The sequence below is a fragment of the Drosophila guanche genome, unplaced genomic scaffold (assembly GCF_900245975.1).
Source record: "Drosophila guanche unplaced genomic scaffold, DGUA_6, whole genome shotgun sequence".
NCBI lineage: Eukaryota > Metazoa > Arthropoda > Insecta > Diptera > Drosophilidae > Drosophila > Drosophila guanche.
In genome coordinates this window covers 7,612,944-7,634,875 of record NW_022995747.1, presented here as the reverse complement: position 1 = coordinate 7,634,875, position 21,932 = coordinate 7,612,944, and the positions used below count along the sequence as shown (strand labels likewise).

General features: G+C 45.0%; 1 protein-coding gene across 10 annotated transcripts in view; it reads right to left on the bottom strand.

The window, feature by feature from the left end:
• Positions 1-21,932, bottom strand: part of LOC117582784 (serine-rich adhesin for platelets) — a 34,196-nt gene that overhangs the window by 7,758 nt on the left and 4,506 nt on the right. For 6 of the 10 annotated variants that reach the window (XR_004573744.1, XR_004573745.1, XR_004573748.1 and 3 more), the window contains exons 1-8: positions 10,254-10,374; positions 6,636-6,945; positions 5,918-6,567; positions 4,655-4,773; positions 3,867-4,581; positions 3,427-3,795; positions 286-3,375; positions 49-207 (exon numbers count right to left, since the gene is read on the bottom strand). Coding sequence is in view for 5 of the 10 variants with exons in the window: in XM_034270757.1 (XP_034126648.1) it covers positions 49-207; positions 286-3,375; positions 3,427-3,795; positions 3,867-4,581; positions 4,655-4,773; positions 5,918-6,567; positions 6,636-6,945; positions 10,254-10,271 (5,430 nt within the window). In the remaining 5 variants the exon portion in view is untranslated. Of the gene's footprint in view, positions 1-48; positions 208-285; positions 3,376-3,426; positions 3,796-3,866; positions 4,582-4,654; positions 4,774-5,917; positions 6,568-6,635; positions 6,946-10,253; positions 10,375-18,507; positions 19,160-21,932 lie in introns of those variants that run through there. The other 4 variants (XR_004573747.1, XM_034270759.1, XM_034270760.1 and 1 more) reach the window with 2 other exon arrangements.

Here is a 21,932-nt window from a genome sequence, read left to right as displayed (position 1 = left end):
TGTGCTAGAGCTGGCGACATGCTGCAGCATTCAAGACATACAACTTACCGCTGAACAGTCTGCAATCTCGCAAACATAGGGCTTCTCCACGGGGGGTACGATGTGGGTCACTGGCTCCATCTTCAAATGCGATACCTTATAGTCCACGCAGAGCTTCTTCCAGAAATAATACATTTGCACACACTCCCCCGAGGACTTTGTGCGAAGCTGCACAATGGGAGTCGGAAACAATTTTAACAAAGTTTGCCATTTGAAAAGGTTTGGTTTTGGTTTCCCCGCACTTACCTCGCAGGCAATCTTGCCAAAGTCCTTGCCATGCTTCTCCAGACCACGCAGGAACTGCTCCAGCTCGATGGCGGTCCACTTCATTTGAAATGCACTGGATTGCGTCTGGAGGAGGGTCAGCACCGCCGCCGCCGAATTGCCCTGGGACTTGAGCAGCGTGTGGAGAGCCACCTCCTCGGAATGACTGCCCATTGGCACGGCCGATGATTTGCTGAGATCTATGTAACGCATCAGGATTTTATCGTCCTCCTGCACCTCGGGGTTCCACATCATCTCCGCACCCATGGGATCATTGCTGGCCTCCTCGAAAGGCTTGCAGCAGGGTATCTGTGCCTGATACGCCGAGCCGAGGTTAACCTTTGACTCGTCAGAGAAATCTACCAGGCCCACCGGATCGCCAAAGTCATCCTCGAAGGCATCGAATATGCCCTGGCCCTGCTGCTTACGCACAATACAATACAGACCTGTTCCCTTGCGGTCCGGATTCAGGATGGGGGCCGGCGTATAGTGTGTGCGCGAGGGCTTTCGCAGCTTGGAGCGGTGTGGCGACAGGGTGTGGAACTTGGAGAACTTCTGCGTCTCCTGGGGAGCACTCGAGCGCAAACGACGCTTCAGTATGGAATTGGTTTGATTCGACAACGGCTGCAGATTGGATACGCTGGGCGGGGTGGCTATCACCACTGAGGTGGGCACCGCTGTGGGCAGGGTGGCCAGCAGGGACTTTCCATTGCCATTAGTGGCTGTGGCGCTGCAGGAAAAAATCAGGCTGGCATCGAGAGCGTTGGTCTGACCTTGATTGGGATTCATCTGGCAATCGGTGGTGAGTACTGACGCAGTGCCTGTGGTGGGTGTGCCATTTGAGCCACCTCCATAAAGCAGGGGCTGTAGCAGGCTGTTGAGAGGCTGCAGTGTCATGGTGCTCTGACTGGTATCCAGGTACTGGGTCTGGCTGCTAACCGCCGCAAAGCCATGACCACCCACCAGTGGCAGCATAAATTCTGTCTGCTGCTGGCCTGCCTGAGTCTGCATGGACACCCCTTGGCCCAGAGATTGTTGGGGGACCAGAATCTGTTGCGGCTGTTGCTGTTGCTGTATCTGTTGCTGTGACTGCTGTTGCATTTGTGACTCTTGTTGCTGATAGATGGCCGTGGTTTGAAGCTGCGGCTCCATCGGCTGTGGCATTGTTGTGGCCTGGATCTGTCCCATCTGACGCTGCAGTCCAAATTCGCGTGGCGAGGAGGAGAGCATCGGGTCCTCCGAGTTGTTCATCATCTGGGACTGCAGTCCCAGGCCCGGCAAATAGTAGAGATCAATGATGTTCTCGCCCTGCTCAGCGCTGGTCAGCTGCAGCTGCATGTTCTCGTCAGGGAGCACTTCGCGCAGAACCTGCTTTACATCCTCCGCTGAACCAATGCCGCTGGTGAAGAATGATTCCGACAACGGGGAGGTGGCATTGCGTGAATCGTTGAGGAACTCCTGGTCCTCGTCCAGGAACGACAGATTTGTCTCGGCAAACTCCCGCAGATCGCACTCGGTGTCATCTTCCGTTCCATTCAGCAAGTCTTCCACCTTGATGGAGGGATCGAAGCTGCTCTCCTCCAGCACCGACTTCAGCTTCAGGATCTTCTCGGTATCGTTCTCGTTTAGCTGTTCGATGGGCTGGCCATCGTCGGTCTTGAAGTAGATGTGCGAGAAGTCCGTCTTGTCGCCGAAGAAGGTGTTGCTGGCGTCCACAAACTGGGCGGCCGCATCCTCAATGAAAGGCGACGACTGGGCCATGTTCTCGTGACTGGAGGGTGGCGTCGGATAGGCCAGCGGCGAGTGGAGTGGAGAGGGGAGGATGCTGCCTCGCATGCTGGCTATTGCCTGAATCTGGGAGCTGTTCTGCATGATGAGCTCCTTGGAATGGAATTGCTGGAAGGTGGGCAGCGGTGTGGTGTTGGTATTTGTGGTGGTGGTGCTGCTGGAGCCATTGGCGTTGCCAGTGTCCGGCTCTAGCTTGACCAGCTGTGTGTGCACACTATCGCCGGCATCGCTGAGCAGGGCAAAGTCCTCGGAATGTTCGCTCTTGATCTGCGCCACGTCCTCTTCGTCGTTCAGCAGCTCCATGGAGTCCACTGTCTGAAGCAGCATCTCAGTGTCAGACACGTTGTATACCTCTGCATCGTCGAACAGATCGGTGCCATCGCTGGTATAGGTAACGGTGTACACTCCGCCTCCCCCGCTCGTGATCACTCCCCCGGTCGCACCGCCGACTTGCCCCTCCTGACTGGGGGCGATGTTCAGCGAGAGGGGTGTGTCATCGGGCAAGGAGATGCTCCCAGACGAACAGGATGTGTTCACGCTGCTGCTAGTCTTAATCAGGCTTCCCGTGAGGCTGGACAGGCTGCTCAGCTTGCTCTTGGTGGCCACCACCTGGACATCGGAGGGTATAATCACGGTGCGATTGTTGTTGGTGATGATCTGCCGCCCGACCGTCTGAATATTACTTCCCCCGATGGTTGTGAGCTCTGCGACGGCTCCAAGTCCCGATCCTGCGCCATTTTGGCTACTCGTCATCAGCACATTCGTGCCGCTTTGGGTTGAATGGGATTGGGCCTTCTTGGAGGTGACCGCAATGCGTGTGCCCCGCTTCAGCAGCTCGATCAGGGTGGAGTCCTTGGGATCCGTGTTGGTGGCAGCGGATATGCCGCTAATGGTTCCGCCTGCCTTCAGAGCGGTCAGCGCACTCATCGTCGTGGTTGTGGGCACATTGTTGGTGGTGATTGTGATCGTATTGGTACCACTGCCCAGGCTGAGGGTCTTCGACTGCTTTTGGCCGCCACTGAAGATCTCGATGCTCTGGGGCAGTCCTATCTGCTGTATGCTGAGGCCGTTGCTGCTCTTGATTGTTGTGGCTGCCGGCAGCACTGCTGTGGTGGTGGCCGTGCTGGTGGAGAGCGTTTGGGTGAATGCACTGGAGCTGCTCTTCGGATTGAGGAAGCTCTCGAGGTCACTGATCGATCGTCGAAGGGTGGTGGTGGTGCTGCTGCTGCTACTGCTGTGCGGTGGTGCGGGTACCACAAAGGCGCCCTGCGGGAAGAGGAGATGCTAATTTAATGTTGGATGGATCGATATTATTTCGCTTGATGATGAGCCCACCTTGTTCATGTCCTTGCGCTTGCTGATGATCTTCTCCTCGATGAGGGCACGCACTCCAATGCTGGCCGTCTGCAGGGGTGGACCACTGGAGTCCTTCTTCTCGCTGCGCTTCGTTTCTGGATCCTTCTTGAAGTAGCCGCCGTGCAGGCGCATGTGCCCATTGAGGGCGGGTATGTTTTTGAACTTACGGTGACAGAGATTGCACTCGACTGGCTTGTCGAGCTTCACGAGCAGGTGCGGATTGGCGGTGGCCACAAGTTGCTGCTGGCCCATGTCTTCCTCTTTGATCTCAACGGGGGAGTTCGATGAAGAAGCAACCAGATCGGTGCCATCTTCCACATGAAGGGTCACATTCTGGGCGCTGTTTAGCTGTAAATAAATGAAGTGGAGGCTGTCAGCAATGCTGGAAGACTGATGGGTTGTAGTAGATGTCAACCCACCAATTGCATGTTCCAGGTACGGGGCCTGGACGATGACGGCGCCGAGTTTGTGTTGATTTTGTAGGAGCTGACGCTGGTGGGCGAGGAAACGGTAACCTGGGCACTCGTCTGCTTTGTCTGTTGCATGATCTTGCTGATGAGATCGAGCTGCTCGCGGGTCAGGCCCTCGCCCTCGAGACTGACGCCATCGCTGAGCGTAATGGTGGGTGAGCTGGCTATCACGGTGCCACTGGCCACCGAAGAAGCGATGGTCGACGGGGAAGAGGACTGTGACGACGACGAGGCCGTGGAGGAAGCATTCGAGGATGTGGAGGTGGTGGGTGACAGCAGCGTCATGCCCGTCTTGATGGGCAAGTTCATGGCCTTGATTTGTTCATCCGACAGAGCGATTCCCGTGGCGGCATCCACCAAAGAACTGCCCGTGGAAATGTACGTTCGAATGCACGTGGCACCATCCGGCGAGCTCGCGTCCCCGCTGGCCGTTGCCGGCGAGAGACTCAGCGAACTGGTGGCCACTCCGACGCCACTGCTGTTGCTCGCCCCGCTCGAGCTTGCTGTGGGAGAGAGCGATTGACTGGTGCTGGGAGTGACTGCACCCGCATGATGGTTCTCCGAGTGCCTGCGCAGGGAGCGGGCATCGCAGTAGGACTTGCCGCAGCCATCCGCCTTACATTCGTAAGGCTTCTTGTTCCGATGAGTCATCATGTGTCCGTTTCTGTGGGGATTATGGTAGATGGGTTAGTGGCTCAATGGATCAATGGATCAATGGATCAGCGTCATTTACTTACAAGTGATCTTGCCGCTTGAATGCCTTCGAGCAGAGCACACAAATATATTTCCGTTCGTCGCTGTGCGTCAGTTTGTGCTTGGCCAGCGCCGAGGCATTTCCAAAGATCTTGCAACAAATCTATAAAAAGTTCCACAAGAGCCAAGTGAAATGTAATTAGCATTTGCCTGAAGGCCTCTCTCTCTCTGTCCTCCTCCTCTCTCTCTCTCTCTCTCCTCCATCTCTAGGTAATTGAAATTGTTGCGGTGGCCATCGCAGACCGCCAGCCCGCCTGCCACTGACGCTGTTTGAACATTTTAATGAGCCACATTGCGTATACGTTATGTTTCTGCGGCTGCCACAACATACCCACCCTAATTACCTCCCCGCCGAAATACCGAAAGCTAACCAAAAGCCCAGCCACACGATACTCTAAACTATAGAGGGATGTACGATAACTTTTGGTACATCAGCGGAATGTGCAGCAGCAGTGAAATTTCAGGCTGCTTCCACTTCCTGCTGCCGACCCAAACATTTTCTCTGCAGTGTCGTAAAACGCGTCATAAAATTGACTTCATACTCGTACTTCTCAGCGAACAGACGGTCAAAAAGAAGAGTAAAAGACGACTTTAAATTGCAGCACGTTGAGCGTCTGTCAGTTTTATTGACAGACTTCGAAACGTGTTTAAATAGTCATGCGAGGGGTGCTAGAGAGCTCTTCCTTACTAGAGGCCTTAAGTGGTTGTAGGCGAAAAGTTCAAATTAAAACAAGTGACAGCATAGAAAAAGGGTCTGGGCTGGTCCTTCCAGACTGCAGCAGAACGTGTTGAAATCGTGATCAGAGGGTTGCTAGAGAAATACTTTAAAAGTCCATTCAATAAACATATGGCACAAACGCCACATGCAGCTCCCGCAACCAGACGGGCTCTACGCTCAATTAGCGCTGCGTATAAACACGACCGACTATGGCCATATACATAATTGTACTTCCAAGTGGATATGCCGCCGACTTTTACGACTAGGAATACGAGTGCTGATGCTGGGGCGGCAAAGAAAGAGAGCGAGCACTTTTGAGAGCGCTTTGTGTGCGTTTCACCTGCCACTCGGCCGAGACGACCTTAATGTCTGTTTATAAATATGCCACGGCGCGATATGGCACGGTATAGCACTTGCTGTCTGGCTGTCCTGACATGTTGGCATGGCTCAAAGTGACCGGCGATAAATTAGCGATTAGGCCGCATCGAAACCAAAATTATTTGGGGAGGTTTCACACACCCATACACACCTGACACTGCTGTGGTCCGTGTCGCGTTGGAGAGGATAATTTGGGGCGATTCTTGCGCGGTGCTTCGATGCTGATGATGCCACCAATGCCAGGGGTATTAGTGCTTGTGGCTACTGTGCTTGCACCACCCACTGCCCCACTGTGTCCAGGAACATGTCTACCGTTGCTCTTAAAGGATAGGCTATGCCCTCCGCCGGTGCTGCTGTTGCTATCGTTACTGTTGCTGTTGCTGCTGCTGCTGTTGCTGCCGATGCTGATGCTACTGCCCACGGAGGAGGCGGTGCTGAAGTTGCTGCTGTTGCTGCAGTTGCTGTTGTTGTTGTGCTGATTGAGGAGACTGGAAGCGCTGCTGGTGCTGCTGTTGCTCATAATCTGCGCCAGCGTCGTGACATTGGTGACCGTGTTGCTGCAGCTGCTGCTGCGAATCAAACAGTTCTTAATGTAGCTGGTATTTGTCTTGCTGTGGCTGTGGCTGTGGCTCTGGCTCTGGCTGCCACCGATTGTGGTTGTGTTCGTGGATGTGCTGACGGACTGCACACTACGCCTAGTAATGGTTATTTTGTTGGGATTATTCAGATGATTGCCATTAGCCGATTTCGTTGAGCTATTGCTTAAAGTTGTGGCTGTGATTGTGTGGTTGTTCTTCAGAGCTATTAGAAAATAAAGCATAAATCTACGTCAGTACATCTATCGGAAATAAATTGTGTAGCTTACTCACAGGCTGTCTGTATGCTGCCCAAGACATCTGCCAGCATTTCCGGATCCGGATACCCGATCGTCAAAGCATTCTCTAGTGCCGACGTTGAGGACGTGGCAAGCGTTGTAACGCCATTCCCCCCTGCTGATGTGGCAGATTTCGTACTTGCTGCTGCTGCTGCTGCTGATGCTGAAGCTGATGCTGCCTCCAAGGCGCTGGCATCTCTCAGTTGCAATGTTACGGATCCCTCAGAGCCCACAGAGGCGCTGCACATCAACACGCGAGGCGCGCTGCTGAGACTTGTCAATGGCAGGTGTATGCTCTTTGGTACCTGTGGGGCAAGTCAAAGGCAGAACAGCATCTCAATGGTTGAAAATGTATCCTCTCTATATCGTGCTATATGCTACACAAACTACATATTTATCAAGTGTGTGTGTGTGTCTGTTAGGGAGTGGAAGGGGGCCACAATAGAGACATGAACATACATATGCACACTCGAAATTGCTGCCAAAAGGCGCGACAGCAGCAGCGGCGGCAAAAGCGATGGCTGTCAGGAGAGATTAGTCGAGATTATTGATAATTCTCAGCAACTGTCGCCTAATGGACGGCGTGTCGCATAATTAATTGAATTTAAATGCATTTCACTTTAAGTCCAACAACTGCCTGTACCACACCCGCACCCGCATCCACAACCACACCCCGGTACGAACTGCCAGTAATCACGGAAGTTAAGTATTCGCCGTGTGACCATTGCCGTGCCGCTGTGGGACCTCGTCATCCACAGACAAATCCGCACTTGGCACTTGCAGAACAATTGTATTTTTGTGTGCTTTTAGTTGTTCATGTTCTTGCTACTCTTGGCAGAACCTCAATGTATATTAATTTAAATGCAATAAAATTGCATCCATTAATATGCACTCTCGTTCCCTCTGCTGCCCCGCGCGAGTGCACTGTGCAGAGGGGTGGGCTTTTGGGTGGTCTTTTGGGTGGGCTCTGCTACTAGATTGGGCAATTAATGCTTTATAAACCGCAACCGATGCCCAATTAAAGTGGCCTGCAATTGCCCGTAACCACAAAACAAAACGCAAATAAATAAAATAACAGCGCATAAATTTCCAAAAGTGCCCGCGACGCTGACCACAATGAAAACAAGGCGAAAACGAAGCGAGGAACGGCATCATTTGTATTAGGACTTTCTGATATCCTGTAGAAAGTAAAACAATTATAATTCAACAGAATATTTATACAATATACAATACACGTATACCCTTGCTGCTTAGGAGAACCTCGTACAAAAGAGAGGCAGAGATGCAAACACGAAAACGAAGACATTCGCATAAATTAGTTTCGGCCAAATAAAATTTCTCGTAGAATAAATAAACAAGAGTTTTATTATTGTTTAAGTTCTGGGTGGATAAAAATACATCCAGCTTAATGAGTAAGTTCTCTTCTCAATGAACTGGACTGAAAGTAGAAATGGAGCCACAAGTGGCACACCGTGAAATCATCCCTGTGTTCGCATCTGATCTCTATAAAAGTTCTTTCGAGCTGCAAATGTTTATTTAAATGTGCCAGCAATGAGCCATGAAATATATATGGCTGAATCGAATAAGTGCTATGCGTAGAAGTAAATTAGATTAATGTGAAACAAGTGTTGTGATAACCTTGTTGAAAGCTGTTTAAATGAGTACCGAAATACTTGGAAAAGTCTTGGTAATTTCCAAAGAAGTTGTTCCAAAATTGTATGGGCTGTAATCCAAGCAATTAAATTCACTCTAAATCAATTCAGGCATCAAGCAATTATATGATGTTGCTCTCTTTCACAATACGGATGATTTATGTATGTATGCCAAGTGATAGAATGTCCCATCGTCTCGCAGGCCACGGGCACGGCAAGGGCAGCGGCTGTCATGTCTGAGAGTGAAGAGTGAGCGGGTTGTGGGACGCCATATCCTGTTACGACATGGCCCAAACCAATTGCCCATACTCCGGAGTATACCTGAACTCTTAGGTGTTTGTATATTTATACGGCGTGATTCACGTGTCAATCAAATGTCAATGTCACTCCAAAAAACAACCAAAAGCCGACGCGTTGATGTTGGCGTCAAAAAAAAGCACATCGAAGACTGAAGGAAAACGAAGAGGACGAACCGGCTCCCCATGAGAACTTTAACGTTGCCAAAATCATATTTCCTCCACTGCCAGACTCCGTCGGGTCTGATTCTGATGGGTGCCAGAACATGGACATGATTGTGGGATGTTGGTGTGCATGTGGACGCGGAGGTGGACATTGGACTGATTTGAATTTGGCAAGGTCTTGGGCCAAACTCCCAGATACATATTTATATTAATGAAAATTTTGAGCTGATGTCAGTGGAAAATTGAATACGCTAGGTGGTAATTTGTCATCGGGTTTTCATTTTTCCTGCTGCCCCATCTCTTGTGTTTGTTGCTTGTGCCGCCTGCTTATTAGTAAAATGAGCTGAAACACATGTTCGGGAAGCTAAACACGGGCATACACAAGGGCTGACAGAGCAGAGCGCCTTCGGCGTCGTCATAAACAACAGATTCATCATCTGGTAAATCGGTCATCGTGCAAGAAATCTCTCTGTTTTAATTTAAAATGTTGTTTATGATTGAGCTTGCGGTGCTGCTTGAATGGTATTAGCTGCCATTCAACACATCGTATGCCTGATATTTCATTAGATGCTTTTTGAAGTATTTTACTACACCAGCAAAATGATGTATACGTATCGAAATGGTTTCGCACTGAATTCAATTATTGGTTAAATATTTATGGGCTGATGGTCGATGGTTATGTTACCTAAAGAGAATGGCTGAAACCAAACCTAAGCTCAACGCTAGTAGTATTTTTATTAAAATATTGTTTCGGTATCGGGGTATCTGAAGAATTTGTTCAGCATTTGGAAGATGATGTATGCACAAGGGAAGCTGCCAACTAAAATAAAAAGGCAAAATGATTGCATAAATATTTATGGAGAGGAAGGGAGCAGCATTTTCAGGGAAATTTATGGAAATAAAATGCTAAAATACCAACTGGTACAGCAAATTTAATTAATAAACATATATTCAAGGGTCGAAGGAGGACGAGGAACATTCTTCAATTGAATTGTTGACCTAAAATTAATCAACTTCAATTGCCTTTATTGGAATTAAAATAAGAACTCAAAATCCTTCACATAGTAATAAAAACACTATAAGGAAAGGAATAGTAATTTTTCAAAAGTAACTTTGTACACGGGTACACTGCATATTTAATCGCTCACTTGAGTCAACATTCAATTGTACACAAGTAAAATAAACTCTTTGGATTGTCAGATAAAACGTGGCATGTGCCATAAATTAATTTGCTATTTGATTGATTGCACACAATTAATTGACGTTTCTCTTGGTGTCGCGCAAATATTAATTATTCCAACCGGAAGCGAACAGCTGTGAATTTTATAGGTTTATCATAGCTAATTGAAAGATCACAAGAACTATCGATCTGCAAGGGTATAACTGGCTTCGGCCTCTGTAACAAGTTTTCCCCTCCATTACTCTTCTTTGTAGTTTTCCGTCCTGACGTTCATGTACTTTGTGTACTTTTTTCTGTGATGTGGGTAGTCACGTACTTACCGTATTTATGGCAGCCATCGTCGCAACTGACGCCGTTGATGATTTGCTTGTTGTTCTGGTTGTTGATGATGGTGCTTGTACTTGTTGTAGTTGTTGTTGTAGTTGTGGTGGTAGTGGTGGTGGTGATGATGGGGATATAAAATCAAAAATCTGAAAAAAGTTTTGGTATGATAGAACATATTCGAATTGGTTGTTGCGTTTTCTCTTTTCTTTTGGTGACATACAAACAAAAACAAAAGGCAAAAGATCAACCGAAAATCAAAAACAAATTTATGCATAAAAATGTGCGCATACAAATTAGTGAAATAAAGAGCTCAAAAACATGCACACTTGCACAGATACAGATACAGGCATGCATGTAGGAGATGCAAGAACACAATCAAAAAAGCATGAGATACAAGAGCGTCGATGTCGATTGGCTACTTGAGGGGATGCTTGGGGACTTAAGGAGGGGCGATGGCGATTAGTTTGGTTTTTTGGCTGAGCAATGTGATGACTGATTGACTGACTGACCCACCTACTGACTGACTGACTGATTGGCTCACCAACTGTCCGACTGATTGGCCAGTGGGGCTTAGCTTGACGGCCAGATTAGCAAACCATAAAATATGACATTGAAAATACAATTCGGATTGTTGAAGAAAGCCAAAAGTTTGGCTATTTTTTAAAAGATAAGGATCCCAAAGATCTGTGTTGTTTAGCAGCATTGACAATTTGAATAATTCTGTGCACTCGCTTCTTTTGCATTTCTCGCGAGTTTTCCTCTATCGACACCGCTGTATATCTGCTACACAGACAGCACACTCGAGTGTATCTGCATGAACATATATTTTTTTCGGATGTCGATGTCGTTGTCTGTGTCTCTGCGCTGTCTCTTGTAATTTTATTTCGGTACACAATGGTCTTTGTTAGCCAGCGTGCATGCTTATTTTTATTTTAGTTATTTAATTACAATTTTGTATAGTTTTATTTTTAAATTAATTCATGTTTCTCCTACCCACCTCTCCTCGACAGCGCTTGGCAAAACATGCGCTGAAAATGCCACAAAAAGCTATACGAAAAGATTGGCAAAAATGACAAATCTTTAGTGGGGGAATGCATCGGTTGAATGCTCTTTTTCCTATGCACGCGATTCATAAATATTACAAAAATATATATTTATGTATACAGCATTTAAATACTTGGGAATTTCCGATTCAAATTTTTATAATAATAAATATAATATAATTTGGCAACTTTCAGATGCTAAATGTACTTACATAAATGTATTTATGTACATAAAAACTACTCTTAATGATTTAGAAGAGATTGGAAATATGTCTGTATAAAGCATATAAAATACTCATTTTGTGATATTTCCTGAACTAACCAAGTTACACCCGACAATGTATAGAGTATGTCAGAAACGATTGCGAAATCAAAAACAGAAACAGAAACAGCAATCGCAAAAGAGACAGAGACACACGAGCGTCGCCAAGGCATCGGGCAAAAGACGCAGTTGGCCAAGGGAACTATTCTGCTGCTGGTTGTCCCAGAGGGGGTTACGGAATGCGGAGCGCCACACGCTCGTACACATGTTGTTAGACATCAGACGCAGCCCCTAACACACACGGATGAGTACGGTCATATGGGGAGAGAGAGAGAGAGACACAGAGACGTACTCAAAACGCAACAGGCAGAGGGGATGGCTGCCACATGCATCAGATGCCATGCCTCCTGCATTTTCATATACATTTGGTTTTGGTTTTCCACTGGGTTTTTTTATATATTTGCAAGGAACTACGACAGCGACGGGCAAAGGCATATGCGATGGCCAAGTCAAAGTATCCCAGTATCTTGCCGATTTTTAATTAGAAATATGTATGAGCCAAGTGTGCAGATTGTGCATTGCACAGTGGTACACTGGCACAGTGTGTCACACTGGGTCGCCGTCGCCGTTGGTGCCGCCATCGTCTGCTTCGGAATCGCTCCTCCTCTGGCCGAGGCGATTGTATGGGGCGTAAGCGTGCGGAATTTTGTCGAGCACGACGCCAATATGTTTCAGAAAATGTTTGGCAAGGCGCCCACTAAAACACACTAATGAAGAAAGCCAAAGCACGATACCGCCAAAACAGCAAAAGCGGCAACGCCACAAGAAGAGCAAGAATAACGACACCAACAATAAACAAAGAAGAAAATAAGACAATGGCAGCAGCGGTGGTCAGAGAATTCCATGATAACCTCAACAAAAACAGGAAGGAATGTCTGCTTTTGGGTAACCGAAGACGTAGATACCCTTGCCGATCGATTAAGTAATAATCATAATGTTCCAATCGTTCCAATAACAAACCCCACTTCAGGGGTACCTTAACAATCTTAATAAATATATCTCTATGCCATGCAAATGGCCAATTTGTATGCTTCATCTTCTTGTTTATATTGTTAAATTTCCTTTTCTAATTTTCTTGATTGTTTTTTGCTCTTTTGTGTGTTTTCATAATTTCCCACACACTCGGCTGGCTGTTGATTACGAGAACAAGAGGATCAAAAGCGTTGCGTATACGCCCCGCTGGCCATGTCAACAGCAACAGCGTCCAAACACAAAATTCACATAAAAATAATATTAATATCTATGCGTGATATTAGACAGCAAACATACTTATAAATATTTTCAATGTTAGACCACAGACTAAAAATAATCTTGTGTAAAATGTTAAGGAATGATTGGAAGCGGCAGGCCTCTGCCAAGGTGAGCAGCAGGAGACGAGAAGGAGATGATGGGAAGGCATGGAGGTGGTGGAGTGTGTTAGATATATCATTTCAAAATCCAATTAAAATTTTTCGCACGCTTCAAAAATAAACATCAGAACGAGCGCCGAGCATCGAATGAACCTCATTCACTTTATTTTATTATCGCATATCAGCATCTAGATAATTATGTATGGATACTAGATTTTATGTTGTTGTTTGTTTGCGTATGGTATAATGTTTGCCTGTTTCATTGAACGCTCGATAAACAGCATCCGCGCGAGTGGACATGAATAGAGGACCCCTGCCAGAGGCAGAGACCCCATGCCAACTCGAATCGGGGGAATACTTCAATCTTTAGCTTCAGCGCCAATTAAACAGCTGCACGCTGATCGGCTGCTAATTGCCTCACGTGTGAAGGGGCACATCTGGGTGGCTGTGATTTACATTTCCATTTAATTATCGAACACTTTGCCTAATGAGAGCGCGCCACCCATAAACATTTGCTCCACAGCAGACGGTCCTCATCGAATGGAGTGGTTCTGCCTACCCATACTTGTGTGTGCTGACTTTTATTTATAATTTTTATTGCACATAATGCTTAAATGCCTTTTGAGAGTTGCAGTTTCTTTTTTGTACTCGTACTTCCCCAGAGAATTGGGTTAATAGTCAGCATCGAGTGTGTGTGAAGCATTCTTTTATTCTCATTTGCCTTTGTTTTTTATGATTCAAAAACGCAAAGTTATAATTTGTTCAAGTTGTGACCAACATTTCAGCATGAATTGAAGCAATAAAATGAAAACTTTTCTCTGTGAGTGAATATACAAACAAAACTTAATTGTAGGTTGGGTTTAAGGCACAACCAGTCGACGAGGCAGTCACCAAATTGAGGCCTCCAATAGGGTTTTCTCTGTAAGTAAGTTCTGTAATAAATAAAGACCTTATCCTGACCAAATGGGAAACTTCATCAAACAAAAACAAGGCCGTTGGCACCAGAATTGTCCAATATTTTTCGGAGAAAATAATGCAAATGTTTCTGTCAGTTGGTAATTAATCCAGTTCCTAACCACAACCTTGATTTTGCTGGGAAATAATGTGGAAATAATTGTTGAATGGAAATGTCCCTAGAGGGGAATCATTTAGCTCGACTGCCCAATCATTTAGTGTCCATCAATCAATTAATAAATTGCTGCTCTGGATGTGTTTAGGCCTTTGGGGACTTAACTACATGAAATTCATCTGAAATGATGGTAAAACCCCACACAATTTTAGTACGGCCTAATGCTGATGTTTTCTGTACTTTAGTTGGATAACCCTTGTCACTTTTTCAAATGTTGAAGTCCCTTCCCTGAGGGGAAGAACACACTATATATGTATTTATTTGGTTCCGTCTTTCACTTGGCTTGGGGATTATCCCTATGTGCTTGAATGACTTTTTGATTCTGCCATTTTAGATTGAAACTATTTGTTAGTCGCCTAAAAATAGCCCCGTGCCACAGCCGAGTTGAAGGCACAAAAATTAATCACATTTTGATGACAAATCATTCGAGGAATGTTCACGGATACTGGCGATTGTAGCTGCGCGATGCACTCAGACTCTGAATGCATTTGATTTAATAAAATATACGATTAAAAATAAAACAGAATGCTTGGCACAGTAAGTGAGCATTAATTTAATACAGAGAGCCGAAATTCTCAGGTCGTGTCGGAAAATGCAACAAAATAACTCAAAAAAAAGAAAATCAAATTCAGATTTAGATTCAGAATCAGATTGGGATGCGGATTCAGAAATGCTTGGCAAGTGTAATAAAATTAGTCACACGGCCAGTGCCAGCGGCAAGACACAGCAACCGACTAATGCATACGATTAATATTATGGATGGGGTCGCAAAAGGGTGGCAAAGAGGTTCTCGGCCGAAGCTACTTAGAGATGACAATCGGCATGATGAAGATTGGAATGGGGATGATGAGTGAAAGGCAACATAAAGTGCACAAACGCCAGGCATAAATCACAACGCCACCGTCTGAATGGATGTGGGAAAGGGAACGGGTGGTAGAAAATAAAATATGTTAATTAAATAAAGATGCGCACACTCATTGGCATCCATGGATGGATCGGGAGGGGGTACTCTCTGGGAAAGTGCAGACGCAGACGCGAAAACTGTGACGCCGGCCAGCCAAGCGAAATCTTGGCCAACGCCACAACGGACACGCCTTGTGAGAGACGGACGGCGACGACGACGACGACGACAACGAAAACGACAACGACGACGACGACAATGGTTGCACTTTTGCCAAAAACCCAAGCCTCAGCCCCACCAAGGAATCGCATGCATTATGCACGGCAAGAAATGTCGAAATAAAACGACAAGTTTTGCAATACGAAACATTACATGTGCTCATCATTAGAAGGAGCCATCACAAACACATACACACACACACACACACACACACACATTAATATACTCGCATACACATGTAGTTCTGAGGCAGGGCCATACTTTGGCACAATCATCCACGTTTCATCTATTGTTCAGCGGCTGTTGCCTGCCGTACTCGTTGCCGTTGCCGTTGCTGTTGCTGTTGCTATTGCTGTGGCATAGGTTCCACTTCAAAAAACATAAAATACGCGCCGCAAATATATTTTTAGCAATCCGCGCTCGTTTGATTTACGATTTCATTAAATCAGCTAATGGACATTGGACATACTCCTCTTATGCCTCTTATGAGAGCCAGAGTAGAGCAGCAAACGCAAACCTGTCCGATCATCAGCATCATTATAACGACTCGACTCTCCTCTCTCAGGCACACACTCGCAGCCCTGCGTATACTCTGCTGCTGCAGCGTTTTATCACCCCAACAGATTGGCGACCACCTGTCCTTGTCTGTACAAATAGGAACAGCCGCCATGCCACTGCCACGCTGGCATGGTACAGCCACAGCTACAGGCCCTACCTCTGCCACTTCCTTTGCATGTGGCCGAATCTGTTGTTGCTGCTGCTGCCAGAGGCCTTACAATTATGTTTTGGGCCATGCCGATGACTAAGTTTCTGCTCTGCACATTGTATCTTTTGTCAAATTCCTAAGCGCATTAATGAACAACCTGGTCTGGTATGGTATGAATTCAATGAATCGATAGATTTGGTCCATTCAAATTGGATAAATATGTATGTATGCTTCACCTGATTCAAACAATCTCTTGTGCTGTAGCCATCACATTGTCTAATTGAAATTCTCGTTTCAATAGCAACATTGTTGCAAATTTGAGGCCTAGCTGCTCGCAGTGTCTGCAGATGATTAGAATTGGTGCATTTGTGGCAATATTGTGTGGCTCGAATGGCAATCAGGAATTCTGTTTAGAGCAAGTTGGATTAGGGGGAGCGCTCAGGCATTGCATTCAGCTCGAATGGAGAGCTTTAAAATTTATTTATTTTAATGCTAGGTGGGAGATGGAAACTCGTCAACTTTCGTATTTTATTGGTCATAAACTCTTATTGTACCACACGGAAGATTTGTCAGAGTGTTTGGTTCCTTTATGGCCTGTCTCAGGGAATTTATTTAAATTATTTTTTATGAAGCAGCATCAGCTGCCGCATCTGAAATGATGTTCGCGCCACACGTGCCACAGTTGACGAAAATAAGTTGTTGCCTCGGTAACCAGAAATTAATAGTTCATCAAACGGCGGCAAATGCTGACAGATAAATGACGCGTCGGCCATCCTCTTCCCCATTCCCAACGTACGTCGAGACGCCAGACAAACTATGGGACACAAGAAGCGATACATAGGCGTATTCGTAGTCGTATTTTCCAAAAAACTCGATGCTGTCCATTCGCATTCCTCAGCATCCCTTTCCCCTGCTCTGGCATCAGATGTATGTTGTTTGAGAATATGTACAATACATATTTCTAGACGGATTGTTTGAATTTTTTTGTTTTTTGTTTGCTTCCCTGTGGCAGTGGCAGTGGCAGACATGAGTAATTACAATTCGAGCATAACTTGACTTTCACTTTATCAGCAATAGATCAACCCTCTCTCCTCCATAGATCATATCCCATTCCTTCCCTTCAGCCTTCAGCCTCCGTCTTTCCTTTTCGCTTTCCACTTGACGCAACGGAAAAATATTACCGCATATGCCATATACTAAAAAAGACATCCACGTAAAAGCAAAATACAAATATTTTAAATAAATAAGAAATTCCTTTTCCCCATTTTACGGTGACGTCAATTGTCTATTTAGTCATAAATTTGACTGGCAGCCATTGCTCATTGAATGAACCGCTATCATTTCAAGGGGGCGAAAGGTGCTTTGGGGGATCGGTGGAGTAGAAAATTACATATGAGTAAACGAGTACGAACGGAAACCATAATCAAATATTGAGTCGGCAAGAAAATGAATATTTTTTCGTCTGAATGATTTTTTCAAACAAAAAGGAACCGGATATTAGAACATTATCTAAGGGTTTCATCTATGCTCATTATATTTAGTAATACTTTAGGGTGGTTACTTGATAAAGTGGTTCGGCAGAAACAAACAAAAAACTCCACCCCACAATTCAACATACAAATCCTCTCTTGTGGAGTCTTCAATCAACAATAAAGTTTTGTATGTTTTTAGCTCGAGCTGCAAGTTGGATAAACCCAATTTTATTTTTTCTCTGCCATTTTTCCATGATTATATTTACTTTATTCATACAACAATATACTCGTAAACTGACGATCGGATTTTACCAATTCACAAATAGTTTTTTTTATGCATGGACAACGAATTTCCCCTGAAAACCAACCGAAACAATATTTAAAGTTTATTCCCAGAATCAAGGTTTTGGGAACTGGGTTTCCCATGAAATTCTGTAATAAAATGAAATGAATTTTCTAACCAAACAATGGGGTAAATTCCATTAGTTTAGGCCAGAGGTAGCTCAGTGGGCCCCACATGACGAGAACAACGTCATTGAACTTTGAACACAAATTTTTGGTCTGCTTTTTGTTGTCAGTGCAGGGAACAGGGTACACAGATTTTGTTTGGCTGGCAGCACGTTTCTGCCGCGTGAATTTATCACAGAGCTCAGTGCCAAAGTGTTGTGCGGGTGTTGGTATGGTGTATCTCTCTCTGTGTGCTTTGGTATCTCTGTGCATGAGTGGGAATGAGTGTGTGTGTGTGTACAAGTATGTGTGTGTTTGTCAGCACATATTTTAGATGCTTGTTAATACCAGCCATAAATAAATTGGGACGTTCATCAAAGGAAGAAGAGGTGGAGGACCACTCTCAGCGCACAAAGAAAGTCATCGTCATTATCACTATCATCACATAGCACAATATTGGGCGCACTCTTGTGATCTCTAGTGCCATTAAATCGTATTCCCCCACCCGCTTGTTAGTACGGAGTTTAGTTTTGTTAGTTTTGAAAGGAACACAGAACTTCAATTAAATCAAAAACTCAAATTAAACTGCAGGAATGTGTAGAGACGAGAAATATCTAACGAAAGGGTTGTTCTTATTGCTTATTATCCACTGTCTGGCTTACCTTTCGAATTGGGGCTGCATTTGCGTTTTGCGCCGCTTCCCACGGTGCGTATGATGAATGTTGATTGTCGTCGTCGTCGAGGCTGACGCTGAGGCTGAGGCTCCTTCGTTGTCAGCTACTTGGGGAGACTAATCTGCGGCTATGGCTTTTTATGTGTGCTCTCTATATACACATATGTACGTGCGGGGTATACGAGTACATGTATCCATGTATACACACATGGGGATGCTATACGTTGCTCGCTGACTGTGACATTGAATCGCTTTTCCACTAATGCTACTGCTGCCGGTGGTGCTGCTTCTGATGCTGCTGCTGTTGCTGTTTCTTGTTAATGCTTTTCTTTCGTTTCGTTTCGTTTCGTTTGGCTTTTGTTTTATTTCACACACGGACACGGACACGGACACAAAAGGTGGGCCACAGGCAGGCAGGCAGCCATATTTGCCTTCTCAGTTTCACACACGGCCTTCCATCTTTATGTACACACAGACACACACGAACACGCACACACAAACAAAGTCCTTAAATTTCTGGTATTGCCTTTCTCAAAGGATTATGATGTTTAAAAAGTCGTAGTTTACATTAGTTTAGGGTTCATGCTTTGTAAAGAGGACGGCTTGACACGCATTTTTCGATTATATCTACACATCTTACTCTGCAAATGAAATCAATATGATTGTAGAATCGAGTTTGGGAAGAAATGTACGCTGAAAGCATTTCGCTCCCTTGGCAGTTCTTAAAAGTAAAGTTAACAAAATTTAATTGGCTTTATTATCGCTTTTTTGGGCTGCCATTCTTGAATGCATTCTGGTTTTATGTAATTGCTTTGCTTCATTAAACAGTTTATGAATTTTGTGTGCTTTTCTCGCTGGAGTTTCGACTTCACTGCATTCTTCGTTATTACAATATAAAACACATTTTTATACTTGGCCAACAACTTTGGCCATCTGCAATAACACGGACAAAAAAAAAAAGAGAGCAAAGCAGAAAGTAATAATAAAAGGGAGAGAAAACCCGAAACAGAATCAGAAAGAGAAAGAGAAACACTTGCTCGAGGCTCCGACTCCGCCTCCACTCCTACTGCTCCACCTCCACCTCTCCTCTTTTAGAACAAAAAGCAGGGGCATACAACAACAAAAAAAAGCTTTTAAGAACTGTGGGCCGTTCTTGGGAAATTACTTAAGTTTTCAATGCGTTTTACTCAATTTGACTTTGGGTCGTGGCTGACTTTTCCTCTCTTTCCCCACTGTATTCCCCTGTCTCTGCCCTTTCTACTGCTGTTGTCAGAATTGGCGCATTAAGCGAAAAAAAAGTGAGGCCACAAAAAAAGAGGAAAAGTTGGAAGGTTGGAAGGTTGAACCCAGAAGCGCCCTAAAGTGGAATGGGTTGGCGGCTAAACAAGTTTCCTTTGGCTGCTGCTGCTGCTGCTGCTGCTGCTTCTCCTGTTGTGGGTTCTTATCGCTGTGTTTGTATTAAATACACACAAACACACAGGCACACATAAAGAGAAGTCAAAATAAATCGATAAATTCTACATAGATACACAACACAGCATCCAAGAGCAGCAGCAATAAACAGCCTACGAACAGTAGGCAACACAAAATGTTTTTCGTTTGCCTCCTTGAATTGTCCTTTCAGCCAAGCCACCCGAGGTGGTGGGAGAGAATGGGAATCCCCCGCCTGCTCCACCACCACCCACATCCCAAGCTACACTCTGAATCCAGCCCCTACTCCTCCTTGGGGCTCTCCTCTCCATTCATACGCAGGCCGAATACGAATGCCGAGCCTCGTTCGTTTCGTTGATTGTATCTGTGTCTGAACTGTGCTTTTGTATCTGTATTTGTGTTCTGTTCTTGCATCTGTATTTGTACTGTGTATGCTTGTATCTGTGTCTGTTTTGCGTTTACTTGGATGTGTGTTCGTTTATTCGCACGCCTGACTGTCTGCCAGTTCGTTTTGGTCTGTGTATGTCTGTGTGTATGTCGGATCGGATGCTGTTGTTCTGTACTCCACATTTCGCTTCGTTTGCTTTGCGCGTAAGCAGGTACACACTCACACAGATGTATACAGATGTAGATATGTTTTGTCGAGCAACTCCTACATTTTGTTGGGAAAAATCAATTAAAATTTAACGCACGTCTCGTCAAAACGCACTCGCATCTCGCATTCTGCCAGACACCTTTCACATCAAAATACAATCCCTCCATTCGAACGTTCAGCACACAATTTAATTTGTCTAATTTGAATTTTAATTAAAAACTTTTAAGGGTTCAATAACTTGCAAAATACTCGTAACGCCCCACAAAAAAAAAACAAAAAAAGAGAGAAGCGAGAAGCGAGAAGAACAAATTCAAATAAACATTTCTTAGGGCTTAAATGAAATTCGGGGTCTCATTTCCATGTAACAGCTGTCTGTCAGACCCCCAAAGAGGCGTGGGAGGGCATTGGAGGACAGAGATGTGTTTAAAGTTGTTATGCCACTTTGTTGCTAAATCAAGTTAAACTTTTCATTATATGGGGTGTGACTTTTTAATTGCCTTAAATGCTAATGCCAGGTGCCAAACAGTCCTCTGAGAGGACAAAGTGTGCACAGCAAAAGTTTCGATTGGCTTAAACAGGCGGGGGGCTCTTTCCAGCACTTTCCCTCAACGAATTTAAGCAACGCTCAATGAATGTTTTTCTCTGCTTCTGCATTCGTATTTTGTTTACAATACATCGTTTGAGTACACTGAGAAAAGAGATGTTTTTTTTGAGAATTTGAGAATTTGAAACATTTTTGCGTATATGGGAGAATTTTGAATTTTTAGATAACGCAGTTTCTCGTACTATCCAGTCGAAATGTATTATTTCCGAGTGTATATAAAGCTCTGTGTAAACCCAAAGAGAAATCATTCAGACGAGTATTTTTCGAAATTCGAACATCTCCAGACTGATGGCCAATTGATGGCCACTAATTATGTATACACCTAATGTGCAATGATATATCAGTATACTATATGGGACATAGCCATGTAGTCGGGGGCTGCTTTGGATGCGCTTTTACAGGCACCGACAATGTAAATAAACAATCTGAAAATCTCACATGACTCTGACAATATTTGGACGCTCATCATATTTTACTTTGAGGCGTTGTAGGCACTGCCCCAGAAAGCGGCACACCTCCCAACCACACCCACAGCTCATAAACGACGCACATACACACTCGTTCACATTTTCCTGATTTCTTTTCAATCTTTGTAGGATGTTGTAAAATAATTTAACGACAGCAATTTTCCCTTGTCGCGGATGACATTCGTTTTGCCACTGGTCTATGCCTATAATATATGCATGGAAATTGGATGGCAATTTCATTTATTCGAACGTTCAAATATATTTATTTAATGTATTTTCACTCGTTTCTATTTACAGAAATAGAATTCGATTTTTAT